This window comes from Sesamum indicum, linkage group LG4 (assembly GCF_000512975.1).
Source record: "Sesamum indicum cultivar Zhongzhi No. 13 linkage group LG4, S_indicum_v1.0, whole genome shotgun sequence".
NCBI classification, from domain to species: domain Eukaryota; kingdom Viridiplantae; phylum Streptophyta; class Magnoliopsida; order Lamiales; family Pedaliaceae; genus Sesamum; species Sesamum indicum.
The window spans coordinates 14,114,895-14,135,575 of NC_026148.1; the positions used below are offsets into that span (position 1 = coordinate 14,114,895).

General features: G+C 34.5%; 3 protein-coding genes across 7 annotated transcripts in view; 1 reads left to right on the plus strand and 2 right to left on the minus strand.

The window, feature by feature from the left end:
* Positions 1–4,737, plus strand: part of LOC105161025 (ubiquitin carboxyl-terminal hydrolase 12) — a 22,609-nt gene extending 17,872 nt beyond the window's left edge. For all 3 annotated transcript variants that reach the window (XM_011078578.2, XM_011078579.2, XM_011078580.2), the window contains 6 exons: positions 731–796; positions 1,684–1,770; positions 1,887–2,003; positions 2,123–2,197; positions 2,311–2,397; positions 4,172–4,737. In XM_011078578.2, coding sequence (XP_011076880.1) covers positions 731–796; positions 1,684–1,770; positions 1,887–2,003; positions 2,123–2,197; positions 2,311–2,397; positions 4,172–4,213 — 474 coding nt within the window. In that variant the 3' untranslated portion in view covers positions 4,214–4,737. The remainder of the gene's footprint in view (positions 1–730; positions 797–1,683; positions 1,771–1,886; positions 2,004–2,122; positions 2,198–2,310; positions 2,398–4,171) is intronic.
* Positions 9,690–14,462, minus strand: LOC105161027 (probable lipid-A-disaccharide synthase, mitochondrial). 3 transcript variants are annotated; one of them, XM_011078583.2, is made up of 9 exons: positions 14,341–14,451; positions 13,982–14,249; positions 12,593–12,692; positions 12,348–12,453; positions 12,028–12,248; positions 11,780–11,858; positions 11,130–11,368; positions 10,303–10,529; positions 9,690–10,053 (listed from the first exon to the last, which is right to left on the minus strand). In XM_011078583.2, exons 2-9 carry the CDS (start codon positions 14,218–14,220, stop codon positions 9,882–9,884), a joined length of 1,383 nt encoding a protein of 460 aa, XP_011076885.1. In that variant the 5' UTR covers positions 14,221–14,249; positions 14,341–14,451; the 3' UTR covers positions 9,690–9,881. The 3 variants fall into 3 exon arrangements, with proteins under 3 accessions (XP_011076885.1, XP_011076884.1, XP_011076886.1); XM_011078582.2 differs by having other exon boundaries at positions 13,982–14,460; XM_011078584.2 differs by lacking the exons at positions 9,690–10,053; positions 10,303–10,529 and adding an exon at positions 10,538–10,957 and having other exon boundaries at positions 13,982–14,462.
* LOC105161028 (GDSL esterase/lipase At5g33370) lies at positions 15,511–20,122 on the minus strand. Its single transcript, XM_011078585.2, has 5 exons — positions 19,818–20,122; positions 18,686–18,816; positions 17,324–17,566; positions 16,232–16,484; positions 15,511–16,150 (listed from the first exon to the last, which is right to left on the minus strand). Exons 1-5 carry the CDS (start codon positions 20,065–20,067, stop codon positions 15,918–15,920), a joined length of 1,110 nt encoding a protein of 369 aa, XP_011076887.1. The 5' UTR covers positions 20,068–20,122; the 3' UTR covers positions 15,511–15,917.

The window sequence follows — 20,681 nt, forward strand, 5'->3', positions numbered from 1 at the left end:
CATTCCAATCTCTCTTTTCCCCTTTATTTCTTGACTTTTGTTGGTGCAAACAAATCAACTACTGTAATGAACTTTAGCTATTGGTTAGCAAGATCTTTTTTGTTTCTTAAGAATAACAATAGTGAGATTAGTGTGGGAGAAGCCCATGGATAGATTCAGCTAATCATAGGGTAGAGTTCCATACTCCACAAAAGCTGGCCTGTGTTGGCTCATTTCAAGCCTCACTGGAACTTCTTTGGCAACCCTTTAAACAAGATTGCTTTCTTCGAGAGCTAATGCTGTTAACCAACAGAGAAGAATTTAGCCTTTTGCTTCTATGAGTTACCAATATGCGGCCTCTTTCGGTCTGTACAGAAGAAATACCAGTGGCTCGACTAGGATATATAAGGAAATTCAGATCATTTTCCAATCTTGTGATTGGAGAGAAGGAAAGTTGACAATGTGGAATGTGAAAATATTTAGCTCGTATGAATAACAAGTGTCAGTGAGGATTTATGTATTGTTCTTAGCCTAATTTATCAGTCATCCAAACACCCATAACAGAGGATGAGACTTTGGGGTAGAAAGACCTCGTATCTCATTGCTGTACTTTCTTACCACATTCATCAACGAAGTTAGATTCTTCAGCTTCTGTGCAATTGCACATCCTTTGATGAAATTAAGGTGGTGTTAATACAGTTTTTGTTTAGTGGGTTTCTTCAAAAAATATCATTTTCCCCCTTGTCTGCAGATTTTCCCGCAGCAAGAAAAGATTGAGAACATAAATGATCAATACTGGACATTGCGTGCAGAGGAGGTAAGTTGACTATCACATTGTAGTATGTTTTTCTTTTTATTCCTAATCTTTCATTTTTGATCTTGTACTCAATCCATGAATGTGGCAGTAGGTTACACTGCTGCTGAATTTTATATATGATGGACTGGAATTTTGATTTTCTGTATAAATATTGATTTTCCTATAATAGTAAAGATCAATGATGCTGCTTCTTTCACACTTGAATTTAGAGTAACTGATTTAATTTTTACATAATTCAAATATTATCTCTTGTATTGGCTGACATAGCATAGGGTAAATGCCCTCGTAGGGTATTAGACCTAGTGATTATGGAACTGTCTCACCAACCCAGTGGTGGAGTTAGGGTACATTGTCCTCGCTAAAAGACTCAATGATGTTTAATAAAGTAAGGGAGGGATAATTGCGGCATAAAATAATCTTGCTATATAAGCACGGCAGCTTAAAGAAGAATACCTATCAATTAATGGTTAACTTTGTTTCTCCTCTCCCATTCCTCCAAACATCTCTTTCTACCTTATCTTTATTGTCACTCTCTCTCCTGTGAGCTTTCTCTGTTTTTGCTCCTGATGTACTTTAATTTGTCTTTTTATCGCTGATGGGAGTTTCTTTCTAATTACAATATCTTTATAGAAACAAATGTACTTGGGAACTATTGTAAACATGAACAGCTCTCTCTCTCCTGTAACCATTCTGTGTTTTGTTCCTGATGTACTTTAGTTTGTCTCCCTCATGCTGATAGGAGTTTCTTTATAATTACAATATCTGTATAGAAGAAAATATACTTGGGAATTATTATAAACATGAAAAGCAAATTTTGGATGAAGGTGTGACTGAGAGAAATTAATTTGTTCTTTTCCAAAATATTTTCCGTTTTCTCTTCACTGCAGATTCCTGAAGAGGAGAAAAACCTTGGGCCTCATGATCGCTTGATCCATGTGTACCATTTTATGAAAGATACTGCTCAGAATCAAGTTGTAAGTTTATGCTGGAAAAAATCTTCCAAATCAAAAAGAGAATGTGGTTTCTGTTCTGTTCATTTCCTTTAATCCAAATGACATTCAAGTGGCTTTTTGTATTCATCTCCCTGCAGCAGGTGCAAAATTTTGGAGATCCCTTTTTCTTGGTCATTCACGAGGGCGAGACTCTGACTGAAGTTAAAAAGCGAATACAAAAAAAGTTGCATGTTCCAGATGAGGAGTTCTCCAAGGTTTGTGGAATTCTTTTCTTGAGTTGCCTTATTTATATATAAAAGTAGAATGGAGAATCAGTGCTTCTTTAACACAATTTCTTGATTTCCAACTCCTGAAACCTCTCAATCTCTTCTAGTGGAAATTTGCATTTTTGTCTTTGGGTCGGCCCGAGTATCTTCAAGATTCGGACATTGTATCCAGTCGCTTTCAGGTTCTGATATTTCTTACAGTGACATTCTTTCTTCCCATGCATGCTTGCTTTATTGCATTTATCCTGATGTAGTTGATTATGTTACTCTTTCTGATTGTAATCCTGTGTTCCAGAGAAGAGATGTTTATGGTGCTTGGGAGCAGTACCTTGGACTAGAGCACTCTGACAATGCTCCAAAACGATCGTATGCAGCCAACCAGGTAAGATATGTACATGTATGAAACTATCTTACTTGGACCTGTAACTATGGTACTCCTATAGTAATACATGGTTGAGAACTAGGATCTTATTTCCCTTCTTTCTTGTTACTACTCCAGTTCTATAGGTTAAGCTCTAAGTTATTTCATCTCCCAAGCAGCTTCTGGTCTTAGGTAAAGCTTTTAGTACATCGGGCATCTTGTGTAAGCATGGCCCTGGAAGAAGTTGATTCCAACTCTCATATTGAGATTTTAATCATAGAAACTCTTTACTTCTAGGGTTAGTTACACCATCTTTGTTTATTGATATCACAATTCTCATAATCTATATTTTGAAATTATGGGTATACCTTCCTTGCTGTTGACATTGCTTGACTAATTACCTTCCATGCGTCCGTTGTCACTGAAAAGATGATGTCAGCATTAGGATGAAATCAAGACAATCTTGTGTTAGCTAAATGTTTGTGAGTTATACATTGTGCGCACAAACTGCCCTTAGCCATCCCGTCCACATCAAACTCATTACTCCCTTCTCTGCAGATATCTCTATATGAGCTTTGTTAAGAGTACTGTGAAATATAGCTGTATCATTTCGTGAAGCATATTATTGTGGCCTCATCATGTACCTCAAATTCACAATCCACTCAAATTCTCGTTATAATTGGGGATCAAGCTGGCAAAAAAGGCAGTGATTATTTTCATAAGGTTCCAAACCTGATTCTTTATTAAGGATCCACCATTGTTAATCTTTGGATTCAATCTGACAAAAGATCCAAGATTCCCTGGGCTACTTTACATATTAGCTGGGGCCTTTAGTGTGTCTTGTTAGGCCAGTGTGAGGACAATACTCAAAATGTGTTGTGGATGGTGTTGGGGAGATGATCCAGTTAGATGGGGGAGTTTTTGGTTGGCGTTCTAAGAGATGGGAGTATGCATGTGTTTTTATTGCAGGAGAAATGGTAGTGGGAAGAAGTGGGTGGCTTGTTGTCGGGGCTTAAGAGGTTGGTGTTGAAAGAATGGTGCCAAATGCCGCTGACAGAGGGGTGGGAGAAGCAGTGGAGTTGTTGAGGCATTAGCATGGAGTGGTGAATGAGGTGGCCCTAGAAGAGATTTCATGAGGTGAATTCTAGGGAAGAGGGCGTGGATGAAGATGAGTACTTTTGGTGTCCCCTCCAAAAAATGATGATTGATAAATTACCTTTTATTTTAACTTCTTTGTTAGATTTGTATTAAATATTAAGTAAATCTAAGCCGTCTGCGAATTGGAGAAACTCTGATTGGTGGTTACTATATATTTTATAATATAATTGTTGTTCGAGTTTTAAGCTGTGTGGGTCAAGCTCACTATACTTGAATTTAGTATGCTTTGAACTGATGACCATGTTCACTATGTCTTTTCATGTCTCGGACTTTCTGCATCATTTTTTAGGTTTTTGGTTTAAAGTGTATTTGAATTTTCTACTGACCCTTGGTTGCAAGAAATCTATTTATGTTTGCCAGAGGGATGGTTTTGTAACTAGTCCAAAACATGAGGGTAATAAACTTATTAATTCATTTCTTTCTGGAGCTAGAGCTAACTATCTTCATATCATAGTTTATGCATGGTCTGCCTGGTAGAATTTAGAATTTGCTGTTGAGCACTAAACTGTATCTAGCATAAGAAATATTTTAAATCCCATTGCGTTTTGGGATCCCATGTTTGATATTTGGTTACGTTCTTTCCTCCAGTCTTCTGATTTATCTTCTCTCACTGACTGGTTATTCCTTGATGTTGCAGAATCGGCACACATTTGAGAAGCCTGTTAGAATCTACAATTAGTACATAGAGACTGATGCATCATATGTCCAACAAGCTCCAGCAGTTAATTTGTAGCAAAAAGTGCAATAGAATTGATCTGAGGGCCGAGTTGATGTATGTGTCAAAAGCGGTTTGGTACGTTTGTGGTTTTACAGCGCATGGCATGGAGCGTTTTTCAGCCTGTCCATATTTCTAAATCAACGAGGTTTTGCCTCTATACCTATACTTTCTTGAGGGTTCATAGGTAACATTTCCATCTTGATTTTCATTGTAATTAGAGATGCATAAGGTTTTGGGTGGGGATGTATAGCGGGTATAGCTTGTGTTTTTGACTTTTCCTTTCTCGCCCCCCCTCTCCCCCTCGAATTTGGTGATACTTAGGTGAATATTGATGGGAGCTAATGTACAATGTTTGATCTTTACATAGAGCTATCATTGGTAAGTCACTCATTCAGTGTGGAGTGGCGCTTCTTCTGTTTAGTTCCATAAATCCTATATACAGATTCAGAGTTATATGGCAAAGCTGCATGATTTTTTGAAACAAATAATTATGGGTTAGTTTGATTGCCTACTTTCATTCCAAGTGTTGACCATCTTGGTGAGAGGAGTAATGGCTTGTATCTTGAAATCTTTTTCTATTGTTCTTCCTCTTTCTTTCTAGGGTAGATTGCATTGAACCCTCCTTAATTTTAGGTCTAAATATACAAATACTCCTCATCTTGAGTAATGGACATCATTTTCCATATATGGTGTATTTGTAATTACAATAATTTCAAGGGGTATATTTGTAATTTTTCAAAGGATAGGAAGTTATATTTGAACCTGGCCTTAGTGGTGCCAATGAAATTTATTCTTTTTCTACCATCTATTTTTAAATATAAAGGAACTAGTAATATGGTAGTGAACATCATCTGGTGATTCGAACTTAAGATTATTAGAGCGTTGAGTGCTCAGTTTAATTATACAAAAGATATCTGTGCTTGTGTCCCATGACTATTTCTTTTAGTTTGATCGATAGTAGGTCTGGTGGAGGGTTGAAAAATTGAATTTTTTTTAATTTTTGTATAAATTATCAGTAAAATATTCGTGCTTTTACAATTACTTCTTTTAGAAAATATGTAGTTTATGAATATTATTGTTAAAAATAATTTGATGAATATGAAAATGTTTTTAATTATTGTGACTTAGAATATGAATGATTAACAGTAGAGTTTGGGAAATGTTGCTAAACGTTTATCTTATATATACAAAAAATTTATGATTATGTTTCTAAAATTTATGTAATCAAATATGTTATAATTATTTTAATTTTTTAGTAGTAAAGGTCGTCTTTTTTGTTTTTAAAATATATATATCGTAAAATATATTATAGAATTATTATTTTGAATCTCATGTTGGCCAAAGTCGTAGCATTATGATATTCAACATCTTAATGCTACACAGAACCTTTAACTGGGTAACTACCAGTAACATAAGTTACCTCAAGGGACATGCATTGTATTCAGGGGTGGGTTCGGATCGGGTCCTGACTTGATATGATTGGATTTGAGTAGATTGGGTTGGATTTGAGTAGATTGGGTTGGATATTTTTTAGTTTCGGGTTATTCTAACCCGGTTTCATATAAATTTGGTCGGTTATCCAGTATAGAAAAATACTTGATTGTGTTAATTGAGTGCATGATTTTATTTTAAAAATAATGAAAAAGTATAAATTAAACATAAAAAAGAGAGAATTAATTTATTGTTACAAGTACAGTAGTATTCTGATTTGGATAATCAAATTAATATTGTGATGTGGACATTAATAAGTTGATATCATAATTTGGTACTAAATTTTTGAATAATGTTTTCAACAGATAAAGTCATATGATGCATATGAATTATAATTTATAAGTATAAAGTTATAAGAAAAAAGATGCTTTTAAATCTTTTTTATCGTCCCTACTTTCTTCATAATTAAATTACAAAAAACAAAGTATCCGAGTTCGGATAGCTGACTTTTAATGTGAATATTATCGAGTTTATATTGAATACTAAAACATACTACCAGATAAAATCTAGTACCGGACTCCCACTCTAATTGCATTATTCATATTTTGTTTCTTAACTCACTGTTGTGTTCACAAATTGCATTGTTATTTGATACTTTGCAATTAAAAATTTAATTACTACACATCTCTTTATTACATGAGTGACTTAAGTCATATATAAAAAAAAATAACAATAATTAAATGTTTTCCACCTACTGAATTTTAAATTTTGAGTCTAAATTTTGTTAACAAATTGTGTTGTGTGTTGTTTTCTGGACAATATGGATCTAAGAATATGAAGTAACAAGTTTTGAAAGTAAATTATATCCATCTCTTCAGGTATTCCAATCTTTCTCTCAATAAGTCATATATATTTTTTTTCTTTTGAGTAAAATAAGGATAAAATTTAAATATAATATCTTTAAAACCTATGTGCAAATTTTACAATGTACGTATTAAAGTGTTATAATTAAAAAGATATCAATCTTTCTCTACATAATTCATATACATTTTGGTTGGTGTTATTATTTGCTGCTTTTGGTTTGGATGATGTTGAATTTCAAATCTACTTTGTGTTTAACTGAGGAGGAGGCTGATGGAGTTATTGTGGCTCCTAATGATGGAAGTATACTTCGAAACACAACAGATTCTCCATGAGGATAATTCACAGATGATAAAAAGCAGTGGGATGAACACATGCTTGGACTTCAAGTTGTGGATCGGGTTTGATTTACTCAAACTAAATCAAGTTCAATCAAAGTCCATTGAGCATTAAATTAAATATTATTAATTTTAATCAAATTAAGTCCAATAGTTCATTTAATCCAATTAATTTAGTAACCAGATTAATTATTCCTGGGTCATCCATCAAATGAGTTTTCAATAATGATCCAATCATTATATTCTCATTTAATTAAATTAATTCATTTCTTCTTGAATCAATTCTAAATTAATTTATGGTGATTTGTGTGTGACTTTTTAGGTTCACCTTCAACGAGACTTGGGTTTGTGTCCAACATAGTTAATTAATTAAATTAAATTTAATTAATTATTCTCGATTAACCATTAATGGAAAATGCCCGTAATCATAGGTGGTCGTCAACGTCTATGACACTAGAGACTAGGTGAATGTTGGCGTGAACATTTAAATTTTCCAGTATTATATTGGTACGGTCCTTCTATCATTCGTACCCGATCTTGGTTTGGAGTATGGAATTGGGCGTTGGTTTGAGTAACTAGATATGTATTTATTGATTGGCATAGGAAATCATTTCCTACTCGACCAATCATTGTGGCCACCGACTCTAAGAGTTTAAACCATCTCAAAGTGCATAGGATACTTAACTGTCATATACTGGCAAGTGACATATCCTGTCTTGAAACTCACCACTACACATTCCGTTGTACTGGATAAAGCTTATACCAAATTCTAGACAGGATCATTTTTTTCCAGGTTCAAGATACAACCATCATATGTAACTGCCATACTTTATCAAGTTGGAGGACTAATCCTATACTATCGGAGCCGAAAAGTACCAACGATACTGACCAAGCCTCCAAGGCTTTCATATGACAACTTCCCGCGAGTCGGTTCATTTGGCTTGACAACCTTGTCAACTACCCACTAAATTTGTACAGACATTTAACGTCTGTTGCCGATAAAACATGAAACTCATCCAATGAGTGCAATATTTAGTGAGTCTTATTAGGACTCTTGATGCCTACTTTCGTAGTTCTCGACTTAGAACGTTTCAAACCTAATCCTCATAAGTTGGTTTTATAGCTGTCATCTAATCTCCAACCCAATGACATGGGTTGTTTTGTGATTTGTGGGATTTGTTATGATTTTAAATGTATAAACATAATTAGTAAGCACCACAAATACAATTGCCAAATAATGTATACTTATTTTATTCATAAATAATATACTACATTGAAATTATCAAAAACAAATTACATAAAGACCAAGACTTTCTGGTCACATTTTCTAATAGATGTAATATGAGAAAAATGAATATAAAGCTAGGACCATGGCACATTGGATACAGAGGTATTTGGGGTAGAGGGAATATTGAGTGCTAGTAGCTACACACTGACATGGTGTGGGGATGTCATATTTATTGTGATGTCTTGCTCTCAAATTGCTACACACTGGAAGGTGTAGAGGTATCACAATCAATAGGTAACCTGTGCTGTATATGATATGACATTGATTGAGAAAATAATAAGTGACAAAATCATTGACTGATGTGCTCATTAGGGTAAGTAGGGTCCTAATAATATAAACAACGATTTATGGTATATCGTAATATAGATTGATAAATGATTGTGGTATTAATTAGCCAGCTAATTCATTGCCATATATTTTTCAGGAGATAGATCACAATGACTAGTCATTTGAATTTTAAATCATGCAGCTATCTTATTAGGTGGGTCAGTAGTGACATATAATGCTGGAAGTTTTAGTTATATTACTATAAGATACACTAGTATTTTACTAGTTTGCATTTTAAGCTTTGTAATAGTTAGAAATCTGCTATTTTTCTATTTAGATTGTATACATGAGTACACTAGTGGAATAATAAATATAAACTTTTGACGACATGTATTATAATTTATGATAAATATATATATACATGTATATATATTATTGACAAGTAAATTTGCCTTATTTATTTTAGATGAAAGCTTCTTATAAGATGGGTGATAATCAAAAAGGGTATATAATAATTGGTGATAATAAAATATAATGTTGTAGGGGGTGCTACAACAAATGCAACCATGGCAGTGCTCCATGAGAATAGAACAACAAAATTAAAAAAATGTCTTCACAGATAGAAGTAATTTATCAGTCCCTTTAAAAGGATGGTTGCCTCAGCAAGCATATAGAAAGTATTTTTAGGCACAAAGATAGAGATATTTTAATTTTGATTTTCTATGTTATTCACTAAATCAATTTTAGTACCCTATATTCCCATCTTATCAATTTTGGCCCTCACTTTTTTCTTATAATGATTGAAGTTAATCCTCTATGTTAGTTGACCGTTGAAACTAACGAAGAGATTGCACATCCAATAGATAACAGAGGAACTTGAAATACCAAAACTAACTGAAACTAATTTAATGACTATCTTTAAGGTACCTTGGCGAACAAATGCTTATCCGATTTGGCGAAAAGGATAATGACCTACCCTTCTCTCTATCTGGTACTTCCAAGTTTCAACAATCTGCAACCTCAAGAAACGAAACAACATTCTGTTCTAACATCATTGCCAAAATTCTATGCATACACAGAGCATCAACTAGATTCTTCTATTAGAAATGCACAACTCTTTTATTCTTCTGGACTGAAAAGAAGAAAACTGTTGTCTTGGCACCAAAATGAATTAATCCGTTAACTTTTAACAGTGCACTAACAGCGACTACCAAAGCTGATTTAATTTTTAAAACGTTAAGGATTCATGGTATGAAATGTGTACCATGAGGACCAAATATGAATCAGTGATATACTTGGAGGACAAAAAGTGAATTTACCGGTACAGTGATTATTTTGTTCTGATTCTGATGAGAAACATTTTCACAAAACCCGTTGTCTAACAGTCAGGAATCGGAAAAATCAACCCATGAAATAAAAAATAGGAGTACAACTATCAAATCCTTCAAGAGTTCCATACTGCTGATGCTGCTATCACGCTTGGTGTATATTCCAGAAGTTTGTGTCTTGACTGGGCTGGGTTGCCACTTACTCTCTTCAGAGGATCAAGTAAATTGAGAAACTTTTCAGCTGCAGATACTTGTTTCCAACGCAGGCTCTCATCGTGCATCAAGTCTCTGCAGTATAACAATTCTAGAGCATCACTTCTGTTTGAAGTATTAGCGTGATTTACTCGAAAAACTTCTAATATTCACTTTAGTTAACATGTACAACCAGAGAAACATAAGGATATAATCTTGCTTGATAGTAAAAATCAAGCTTCAGATGGCAGTGTTGTTTTTCTTTTACTTGAAAGATAACCCGTCGTGTGCCAGGTACAAGAACGAAAATGAGTCACTGTAATTGAGGAAACGGAAGGGACTTACATGAGCAGTGGTGCCAATCGTGAGGGCGTGCACGCTTCAAAAAGAGCTTCAGGAATTATAGGGGAATCCAGAACGATATTAGGAAGTGAGATGTAAGGTATTTTAGCTTTGTATCGAATGAACCACTCAGTGAGGAGATGGGCTCGATATGCAACAACACAAGGTAACCGTGCCAGCTGCAATTCCACAGCCACAGTCCCAGATGTACACAATGCTAGTCTACTTGCCTGCATCACGATCCAAACAGTAAGACTAAGTTTAAAGATTGAGATTACCTAAGACTATCAGTCCAAACACCTAGAAAGAATCATCCATGCTCAAAACATTGTATAGAACCAGATAGGATAGCTTGTTAATTGGGAGCTGAAAAGCAAATTCATTTAGCATGCAACAACTTTGACTAAAAGATTCTGCACAAACCAAACAATACAAAAGACCTATTCAAACTTAATTAAACTAGCCACATTGGACGTTCTGCGTTGCTTATTGGTTCATAAGTATGTTCCAGAAAACAAAGCCACCCACATATATTAACTTTCAGCCATGTATAATATACAAGTTACGTCCAAACTAGAATGGTAGGAGGAATCAACTTCAGGCAGAGGCTTGCAGTGGAAACCAAACCCAAAGCCCTTGCTATTGAGCTTTTTTCCATCTGTTAAACAGGGAGAAGCATAATGCAATCAGTTCAGAGCTCCTTCATTCTTCTAATTCTTATAAAATTCATATTTTATCCTGCTATGTACTGTTTATTTACATCGAAATTTTTTTAACATGAACTAAGTTTATTCATCCATAACAATATGGAATGATACTGCAAGCCTTACACTGAACGAATTGTATCTCATGCATGGTGACCCTCCTGGAACCAATACAACAGATACAGGCCATTCATGAACAGCCTTGCTGATATACTCTTCCACATGCGTATTAGGTGCCACATGGATAACTGCTGTCAACTCCGAGAAGGCATTTTTTAGTAGCTCCATAGTGCGTGAAAATATGGAAAGCATTCGTGTGACCTCTTGCAACCGGCTTCCAGGAAGCAAAGAAATGATTGTCGATTCTTAATATGCAAAAATCAATACACGGTTAATACAGGATTAAATGCGGTCTAAACCATTCTAGGGTTCCAGATTGCAACTAGTTTGAGAAGTAATACCTTTTCTGGCCCAACAAAAAAGGATGAAGATTTATACAAAAATCAGAAATGTTTAGACTTGTTGCGATTGGATAGACTAGTATATAGATTTTATCAATAAGACTATTGTCTCTTGTATCACTCCAGCATGTATATCTTGTATTATTTCAGAGTTGACCACTGTGTTCCCAGTTCATAGGGGACTTAACAACAATGATAGATCAGAATGAGATATGCTGCAGCAAATAAGGATAATATTTCAAATACCTACTACAAGGAAGTTCAAAACAAAAATGAAGCAACCCTTCTTCCAGAGATGAATATACGTCATCCTACCTGAAGATATCCCATAATTCTTCCTAAATTTCTCTCCATCACCTTGAACTTTCCACTCGTTCACTATGCATTTGTTAATCTGCAAAACAATTAGTCAAGAATAACAAACTGAACCAAGATAAGTTGCAAACATTTACCAAATAGTAAACAGCAGAGTGAAGTGCAGTTCTTTCAGATTTTATAGGGCAGTGGTGAGTTCTTCACCAGAAGCAACCTATAAATGGCTAAAAGTATACACAACAGTTCACCTTAAGCTCTAGTGCATCTTCTAATGTTGGATGGCCCACAAATGTTGCAGCTAATCCATTTGATCTACAGACTTCTGCCTCAAATGGGAGAATACAGAACATATGATCCACAAACTCCGAAAGCCCTTTAAGTCGTGCTTCCCCTCCTCTCCATGCCCAGAAAGATGGTGCTACATAGTGAAAATGTTGAGGACTAGCCAGTCTTTCCTCACCATATCTAGCTGCAAAAAATTTCCCATATTCCTACACCATTTTTTTCCCCTTGCATAAGGATAATGGAAAAGTTTATTAAGAACTCAGAGCAGTTAAAAGAAAATTACCTCGCAATTTCTTCAGAAAACGAAAGGAAAACCCTTTTGAGTCCACTGTTAGCACAACATGTGGCCGAAAAGTAAGAGCTGACTCAATTGTCTCTTTCAATCTAAGCTGAAGGTTTGCAGTTCAGACCAAATTATAATGAAATAATAGTAATACCATGTAAACAGTGGAACACAACCAAAATGCAAAGAAGTAAGCTGCATTGATTTTTGAAAGTTAACTAAAATTCATTTTGCTAATTTCTTACCTTGAACATACTAAGATGCGGCAACAACTCCCAGATGCCCATGACTGCAATATCTTCCATAGGAAACAAAGAATTCAATCCTTGCCGTGACATCATCAACCTAACGAAAGACAAAAAAGCATAAGAATACACAAAGTTTTCTTTCTCCATTCAAGTACTTGTGTGAAATGCATTGACTTGAGAACCATGAACATATGGACCTCTCTAAAGCTAAGCTCAGCCTCTGCAGAAGAATTTAATGCTCACCAACGCATACAACAATCTCACTCAGTGTTGGCAGATTTCTAAAATGAATACTACTACCACTTTGAAGCAGAAACAACCTCGTAGCTTTTTGACAAGAGTTTCAATCATCCAGCAAGAGATATAAGTTGATGATGGCCAGAGTGTCCTTGAACTGGCATAGCACTAAGTTTTTGTTCTTATTCATTAGATCAATAATATACTTATGATTTTTCTTAATCCAACAAACGGTCCCTCATGAGAAGAGTCGTGATTATGTACTTCATGGTGAATGAGAAATGAGAAAGTAAAGTGGTACAGTAGCTCTTGTATGTGTAGTTGAGGCATAGAATTAAAGGTTATATCAGTCCTACATCAGAGGCTTTGGCTACCAAAGCTAGTTTCGAGAATGTCTAACAGCTTCCTGCTAGGCTATCACTGATGAGCTAACAGATAACTAGGTTCAACCAAAATTTTAACATCACCACACGATATTACAAAAATGATTTATTAGAAAAACTGCTACAAGTTAAAAACTGAATTAACACACCCAATTGATAGATACAGAATCTAGTCAAACGACTCAAACCAAATTAAATAGGACTCATCAAGCATTCATTTGTTTCTTACGAGCTCATATTTTGTAAATTAGAGCTCAACCAGATCAGTATCAGTGCATGAGGCTCATGCCACTATAAGAGTGCCGCATAGACATCACCAGGGGGGCATTTCCTGTGATTCAAACCCACGAACTTTATTTAAGTATCTCTAACATAAATATTTCGTCTCCAGTTTTTCTTCTGATATGAAACAATTAACCCCATTATCTTTGCCCCATTAATCTTTTTTCTTTTCTATTTTTGTTGTTTTTATGAGTGAATTAGAGATACTTAATGAAGACACAAGAGATGGAACTAAAGGACTCACTCATCCTCAGAAACAATAAACTTTTACCTCCTAAATGTTATCAAAAAGCAAAGAGAAAGGATGAAGAAAATTGTGCATTAGTCAGTCGTGATGTAGGAAGCTAAAAACAGTTCAGAAAATAACAAATTGATCACCCGAAAGCTAATGAATTAGCAGAATAAATTCGTAGAATACGGAAAGAATCCAGTGTAACCAATAACTTGAAATAGCTAAGCAAAATACTAGAAAAATCATTCTTACCCTCCCACACCCGCAAAACGGACAGGAATTGGAGACAGCCTTTTCAAAGAGTTCATGAAACGAGACGCGATAATGTCACCTGAAACCTCCCCAGCAACGAGAAAGACTCTGAGTTCCCCATCTTTTGAAGCCAAATCTCTTACACTCTCTCTTCCTGAAACTGATAATGACCTTTTCACTACAGGGAAGAGCCTCGAATTCATGTCAATCGTTACATTCCACACCGTTCTTAGAAACATTCTTCTCTGCTTCAAAATGATAACAACAACTGAAAAAATCACAAAAGTAAGTGAAACAAATTGAGGATTTGGTCCGAAAATGTTTCGGTGGGTACTGCAACAATAATCAAAAGCACGAACATAGCAACTGGAAGTGTGCGAATGGATCAATCTATTGAAAAGGGTACGCGAAGCTGAAAGATTTAAGACGGGCAGAGCAGACTTGAGTTCAACAAGAATTTGATTGACCCTTGAAACAGGGTTTAGGGAAAATTGTGATTTTGTTGGAAATAAGTTTTAAATTTTTTATTTTATATTATTTTTCAATATTTAATTATTTTATGATTTTTATGGTCCTTATTTTGTTATGCTTTTATTATTACATGATTAGATAAGCGCAATCGAATATGTTCATTGGATTATACTTAAAAGGGGTGAATAGCAATTTATCTCATGTAATAATTGAAAATAGAAATTTACTCTTTTATGTTTATTAAATAAGGAATTTATCCTTTTCTGTTAGTAAAAAGAGTAAATTACAGCAACTTCTGATAAAGTTTGATATAATTACAATTATTCCCTTATTGTTTCAAAAATTACCAATATCCTTTAATTTTAACGACCGTCTAACAATTAGCTCAATCTGTTAGATTTTCATCCATTTTTTGTGGTGAACTGACCAAAATACTTTGTGGATTAAAAAATATAATTCTATTTATTTTTTTAATTTTTTATGGATTGAATATATAATTTTTTTATAATTTCTAAAATTTTTTTATCCACCCTGTTTGATTTTTTTTGTAAGTTTTTAATTTTAAAAGTTAAAATAAAAAATATTGTAAGGGCAAAGTTGACAATTTCATACCTCCATCCAAAGATTACATTATTCATCAAACATCATGGGGTATTTGTGAATTTTCAAATAACGAGGGTGCATTTGTAAACGAATTTAGGAACTCAGTGTCATCAGCATATATACTAGGATCTGGGCTAAGCATATAGTACTCAGGCAAAACAGGAACATGTTCTTTACTTACATTATTAGAAGCATTTTCAATATCTTCGGCATGTTGACCTGTAGCTCTATCCTTATAAAAAATTTCATACCAAATTGGGTAGTATGGGAAGGACTTAAAACGTATTGTCTTTAATATTGAAGTATTCTTCGTGATTTTGTGGGGTTAAGTTTTGGACGGAATTCCCTATTTGGTCCTCAAATTGAAAAAAATGAAACTAAATGTGCGAATTGACCTGAGTGTGGGACTAAAATTAGAAACATGTCACTTATGGGACAAAAAATATAATTTACCCTGAAAACCACAAGAGCTAGCACTCGCTTTTTATATTGCAGTCCCTCAAAAGTCATGATCCCCGATCTATAAAAACATTAATACATGCTTTCGAACTTGTGTATTTAAACAGTTCCCATGCACGAAAACTGCTCAATCAATCACCATAATCACAGATCTTATTACACTTAAAGTAGCTAGAACAGGAACATTTAACCATTTATACTTCCAGGATGAAAAAATCAGCTTCAGAAACTTTATCTGAAGAAAGACGGCGGCCTAATTTATTAGCATCTGAAAGAGAAATAATTCCAAAAAAGTAGAACTGCTCGCACAGAAATGAAGCTCGCATGTAGATGGAGGTTGTGACTAGGAATTCATGGCGGTACGTAGGTCTCGAAAAGCTTGAATTACGAGACTAATGGCACGTTATATCCGGGAATCGAGGGCTATAATGGTGCTGAGATTCATGGGAGTCATATACGCGGAAGAGCCTGTCATGATCTGCCTCACGATGAACCTGTTAGCCCTCTCGGACGGATGGAATGGATCCCAAAATGCGTATACATCTCGGTTGGGGCACAAGTTGGATAGCTGCGTGCAGAGGCCTAGTCCATTGTAAAGGCCTTGCCCACAACACGCCACCTTCGACGTAATAAACCCTGAAAAGACACACAAGTTTTAGACGAGCATACTAAAATGATGGATCGGATGGTGGAAAGGGCATGTATGTATATATATACCGAAGGCTTGAGGATCGCGGATGAAATCACTGTTCATTAGTTGTGTGTTAGCAGCAATGAAGACGTCGCTGCCTAGTTGAGAGTTGAGGCTTAGCAGCATCTCAGTGAGCTGCGGGTTGAAAAGGGCTGCAGCTTGTTGGAGCTCAGGCGCGCATTCGCCGTTTCTGCTTCTCATTGCTAGTTCTGCAGGCACACAGCCTAGTGGCCCTGTGCCTGTCACCAGCACTCTTCTAGCTCCCAGCTCATAAAGTCTCTGCATCCACAACATATAAGGTTAATTGCATTTCACTGCATCAAGATATATAGGGGTTAAATGCACCCCAATACATGAAATGAGTAAAAAAGATTCTGTAGAAAAAGAATTGAGTAAATTACGTTGCGTGGTTAAGAAATTTGCTAATTCTTTTTTCTAGAGAGGTTTTTGCTCATTTCAAATATCATAATGGGGTACATTGTATTTTTCCCAAATAGATAATATTACCGACAAATATTGACAACTCTGAAGTTACTAAAGATTATTTAAGTGACAACAATTTTTATTTTGACACTATATAATTATTAGTCAGAAGAATTGCGTATAAAATTATCACTATAAAGAATTACCGACACATCTTTAATTGTCGCCACAATTTAGTAACAACAATTACTTGTTGAACGAACTCAACAATTATTTGTTGTCACTAGTTACCACTATATATGCGTAACTAGTTTTCTTTATTAATAACTTCATGCACAATTTTGAAAAATTATAGTTTTAGCCCTGTAAGTACGGGAGGTAACAATTTTAATCATGTACTAATCCGTTTTGACAACTTTGTCCTGTAATTTAAAATTTTTTGCACATTTCGAGAACTAAAAACATCCAGAATTTACTAAAATGACCTGAAAAGTACACTCAATTAAGCTAACCATATCCACTTTTTCAATTACAGAAATTTTAAAATTGCATGACGAAATTACTAAAATAAAGTCTTACGGCACAAAAATTGTCGCCCTTATACTTAGAGGATTTAAATGGTAGAAAAATGTGGACATATGTTGATTTTGGAAAATAAAAGAATGAATGGAGAGAGCATGGGAGGGGGAGATTACCGATAAAATCTTGCGGTATTCAGAGATGAGATAGCGAACGTAGTCGGGAAGAGTGAACTGTCGAGACCTTGCGGAGAAGGGCACCAAATAGTAGTTGTTAACGAAGTCATTGCCCCCCAAAGTGATGAGGACCAATGCTTCGTTCACCAGTCTCTGCGCCTCTTCTGCGCCGATCAACGCACTCACTCTTCGTTGGTATTGTTGGAAGTATGACAATTGCTGTGATATTCTTATTATGTTCACCTGCATGCCATCAATCAATTAGTATGCAGCATTTCCCTAAGATCATCAATAGCAATTTATGGATTCTTTAGATACATTTATTAATGAGGGTGTTGGTTTGGTCATTTAAGCTCATTTTATAAGTTTAATACATCATATGGATAAGGGATAGCCGGTACTCTCTTTTCCTGAAATTTGGTGTAATTGTACATAGATTTTTTTCGTGTTTTGAAAAATTACATGTAATACCACTAAGGTCTGTTTTTGGTTAATAAATAAGTACACCCTTTATTAAAATTTATCGAATTTGATGCTATGAACAAAAAAATCGGATAAAGATTTATATTTATCCCCAATTGACTTATTACTTATTCATTGTAAGTCAAATAATTTTTTTTAATGATCAAATTATCCTTATACATATTCACGCGTCAATTCGTATGAGGAGGTATATCTCCTACGTTATAAGGGTAGTTTAGTTACAATGATTTGTTTGACGTACAATAAGTTAGTAGCAAGTCAATCGAAGGTAAATATCGATCTTCATTCAATTAATTTGTTAATATCAACAAATTAAGTGAATTTTGACTAATTATAAGAAGCGGCCGTTTATTCGACGGAAGCAAATCCCAAAGGTATTAAATGTAATTTTTCAAATTATAAGAGTTTTATGTGTAATTACGCAAAACCTTAAAGGAGAAAAGTGTAACTAACCCTATAGATAATATTTCAAAGTTTATAAGTTTTGACATTAGAAATAAATTTTTGAAATATTAGATAAAGATATCAAGGGTATGTGTTGCTATTTTCTTGTTTTACTTAAATAGATTTTGTTGCTAATACATTCAATTTCTTTTAGCCCCTTCTAACAATTTAAACGAACCACGTGAGACGCACATGATTATTCCGGCGATTTTTGAAAAACCCGAAAATTACGAAATATCAAAAAAGTTATAATAAAAAATAAAAATATAAAAGTGTCAAAATTACAAGAACAAAAATATATTTAAAATACATAGGATAATTTAGATCTAACCTGTGAAAAGATGATGAATTTTGAACAGTCAATCCATATTAATTTATCTACAAGGAAATTGAATATCTAGGAAGAAGAGGTGTGGGGTTTATATATAGACATACAAATTGAGCTCCAGTGTCGCTGAGAATTCCAACGCCGGCAGAAGCAAAGTTGGCGCCGACCAAGAGCTTCGGCCCGGTGAGTTCCGGACTCAAGTATGGCAAGGGTGATTCGCTCTGACCAATGCTCTCACCTATACAAAATAGATCAACCATTTGAATTAGATGGACTCCTCTTTCTCAAGCTTTTTTTACACTTGATTGGTTTCTACATTATAAAATTTTGAGGATTTTAATATATGAATGAATGTTCGGGACATGCAATGTTTCTCTCTACTTAAACACAGACGACTCTATTTAGACAACGTTAGTACCTAGTTTATATGAAATTTTTATAAATCAATGTTTTGTGAACTTGATCTACGTTAATAGGTCAAGATCAATATTTTCAGAACCGTAGGCAGGTTCGACAGAGAATCAACCATGTATTCGGGACGGTTTATGGGTATAGAATTGCTGGCATAAGAATCAATGTGGACCGATCAAAATCAAATAAAAACCAGTTTGTCTCGTCATCGGTCAAAATTAGGTTTGACTTATATATATATAATATTAAGTTGAAATACTGTTTACTTTCTATACTCACTCAGCAATTTGGATTTGCTTCAGCCCTCGTATCCTCAACTCAACTCAAATTCTTCCAAACCTTCTAGTTTTTCTCGAATCTCAATTCCAGAAGGTACAAGGTATAATAATTTTATAGAATTACAGTATATTTGACTACTTTTATTTAATTGTTTTTCGCTTAATGTATTGATATATCATACATATATATATAATCATGTCTAAGTCAATAATTTTTTCAATAACTCAATAACGTTACTGGTTCGATCACCAATCTGGTTCTGAAAACATAGATAAAGATCATTCAAAAGTTGATGCACGTGTCCTTATTTCAAGAATAAAAATGTTAAAGTACAATAGATCAATACTTGATCACCTCAAATTCTTTTGCACTATCAAACACTTAGAGAACAAATAAGTAGCTCATTTTGGAATCACACTAAAATTGAAAGTAGGATTATTTTCCTACTATATGCATGCAGGCATGATGTCCAACTGGACTTCACACGTTCAATCAGATTGCTCGAAAATGTAGCTATAATACGAAAATGGCAAAACTTTAAAACTTAACTGATAATATCAGGAATGTTAAGGCCATTAGAGAAACGTCCGGTCGGCCTATGAGTCGGGTAGTCAATGCCATACGGTGGTGAGTCCGCGCGAGCTGTAGTAGCCAAGTAGTTGTTGTTGCCACTGTCGACAAGGGAGTCTCCGAACACGAAAAATGCTCTTGCTTCGGCACGTAAACCTATAAGGATCGTTACTGAAAAGAAGGACAAGAGAATGTTACAAAAACTAGCAGTACTTGATAAGGTAGCCATAGGAGGGGTTGCAAGAGAAGTCTTAATCCTTTTAGTGAAGACAACACAAACTAAAGCCACTTTGGGATGCAAAATGAGTACTCAATTGGGCTGGATATATAAAGACAAGTGTACGTGGTTCATATTTGCAGCTATGAGTGTGACTTAAAATTTAGGATTAATTACACTTATACCCCCTCTAAAAATATGAATTACATTTTCTTCCAAACCTTTTTATGAAATTGTACTTACGCCCCCTCAAAAAGTTCTACGTTTACATCTGATCCCCTTCTTTTTTTTTTTATTTGGATGAAATATACTGATGTTGAACAAAATTTACATAAAATTTTAATTTTGCCCGTCATTTAACATTCTCAATTATATCTTTATACGTATAAAGAAATAAATGTAATATATATAGGGAGAGAGAGAGAGAGAGAGAGAGAGAGAGAGAAAGAGAGAGAGGGAGGGAGTTAACATCGTTACATTTTTTTCTTTATAAGTACAGGATTATTACATGGAAATTTTACATAATTCTTTTTGCTCATATTAACATTTTTTATCCAAATTCTAATATATAGGGGTTAAGTGTAAATAGTGAATTTTTGAAAAGATTGTAACTGTAATTTAAAAAA

What these genes read in the sequence shown, in the direction of transcription:
- LOC105161027 (XM_011078582.2), bottom strand. Translation starts at nt 14,220, where the DNA reads ATGTTTCTAAGAACGGTGTGGAATGTAACGATTGACATGAATTCGAGG. An exon ending in TTTTCTGAAGAAATTGCGAG is followed by an intron (nt 12,249 to 12,347) that starts GTAATTTTCTTT and finishes AATTTTTTGCAG; the next exon opens with CTAGATATGGTGAGGAAAGA. An exon ending in GAATTATGGGATATCTTCAG is followed by an intron (nt 11,369 to 11,779) that starts GTAGGATGACGT and finishes TTGCATATTAAG; the next exon opens with AATCGACAATCATTTCTTTG.
- LOC105161028 (XM_011078585.2), bottom strand. Translation starts at nt 20,067, where the DNA reads ATGGCTACCTTATCAAGTACTGCTAGTTTTTGTAACATTCTCTTGTCC. An exon ending in TAACATTCCTGATATTATCA is followed by an intron (nt 18,817 to 19,817) that starts GTTAAGTTTTAA and finishes TATTTTGTATAG; the next exon opens with GTGAGAGCATTGGTCAGAGC. An exon ending in AATACCGCAAGATTTTATCG is followed by an intron (nt 16,485 to 17,323) that starts GTAATCTCCCCC and finishes TTGTGGATGCAG; the next exon opens with AGACTTTATGAGCTGGGAGC.